General features: G+C 66.7%; 1 protein-coding gene across 1 annotated transcript in view; it reads right to left on the bottom strand.

The window, feature by feature from the left end:
• LRP1 (low density lipoprotein receptor-related protein 1) overlaps positions 1-1,221 on the bottom strand; it is a gene marked incomplete at both ends in the record, with an annotated part of 8,850 nt that overhangs the window by 330 nt on the left and 7,299 nt on the right. The window contains 2 exon segments of the mRNA XM_009576266.1: positions 90-222; positions 433-539. Coding sequence (XP_009574561.1) covers positions 90-222; positions 433-539 — 240 coding nt within the window.

Genomic DNA, 1,221 nt, shown 5'->3' with positions numbered 1-1,221 from the left:
CGCTCTCACCCACAGCGGGGACACAGGAGACACAAGGGCATGGGGGGAAGACGACCAGCCCCAAGGGAGCCATGCAGCGCTGCCATTACCCCCAGTGCCGCAGTTCTCCTCATCGGTGCCGTCCATGCAGTCCGCATCGGCATCACAGCGCCAGCGCATGGGGATGCAGTGCCCGTTCTTGCACTGGAACTGGTCGAACTCGCAGCGCGGCGTGCAGTCTTTCTGCAGGGGAAGGGCGAGGAACAGCAGTCAGCAGGGACAGCCCCAGCCATGGCAGCCTCCCATCTCATGAGTCACCCAGCACCAGGCTCTCAGCCCCTCCTTGGTGGTGGGCGACCACCGGCAGAGGCAGACTGGGTGGGACGTGTCCCCACTCCCACACATGGGCAGGGTGAAGGTGCTGGCAGAGAGCCCCTGCCCTCAGGACTATACCTCGTCAGAGCCATCCGCACAGTCATGGTCCCCATCGCACTTCCACCTGCCGGCGATGCAGCGGCCGTTGGCACACGAGAACTCGCTCTCCGAGCAGGGTCGGGGCGCTAGGGACAGAGAACACAGGGGGTCCCCCTGAGTGCGGGCTGCGAGGCCAGAAGGTCTCTCTGGCCAACAGCTTGGGGGGCACAGGCTGACACAGACAGACATCCAGTGGTACTGGGGACAGGATGGGGTGCAAGCAGAGCCCAGGGAGCTGCCAGAGAAGGGTATGGCTGATACCACCTCCCAGTCCCCTTCCCATCCCACTCCAGGGCTTCCAGCTCCCTGCGGGGAAATGGGGGTACTACGGCCATACAGACTTGCTTCTGGCAGCTTCCCGGATGCACATCCCCCACGTTGCTCTCCACCGAAGGCAGCACTAGCCCCACAGCTCCCCGCTGCCCATGTCTGCTGCCCCACCAGCAGCTGCGGGCAGGAGGAAAGGCAGCGGCGCCCTGGCCAGGTCTGGCAGAGCCGGCACACCGTGCCCCCCTCGCAGGGCATGGGGACAGACTCCCCCTCGCAGCTCAACGCACCCGCTGAGCCGGCACCGGCACAGTCGGTGCCAAATCTGTCTGCAGGAGGACGGCTCTCGGGACCCTTCCCCTCCCCATCGCCCCGGGGAGGCCCCAGGTGCAGGATGGGTCGGGGCAGGCGGCCCCTCCAGCCGCAGTGCAGAAGCCCACGGGACTGTAGGGGAAGAGGGGGGCAGGGGGTGTACCGCAGGGGCGGAGGTAGGGGAAGGCG

This window comes from Fulmarus glacialis, unplaced genomic scaffold (genome assembly GCF_000690835.1).
Source record: "Fulmarus glacialis isolate BGI_N327 unplaced genomic scaffold, ASM69083v1 scaffold26104, whole genome shotgun sequence".
Lineage (NCBI taxonomy): Eukaryota > Metazoa > Chordata > Aves > Procellariiformes > Procellariidae > Fulmarus > Fulmarus glacialis.
This window is presented reverse-complemented; position numbering and strand designations above follow the sequence as displayed.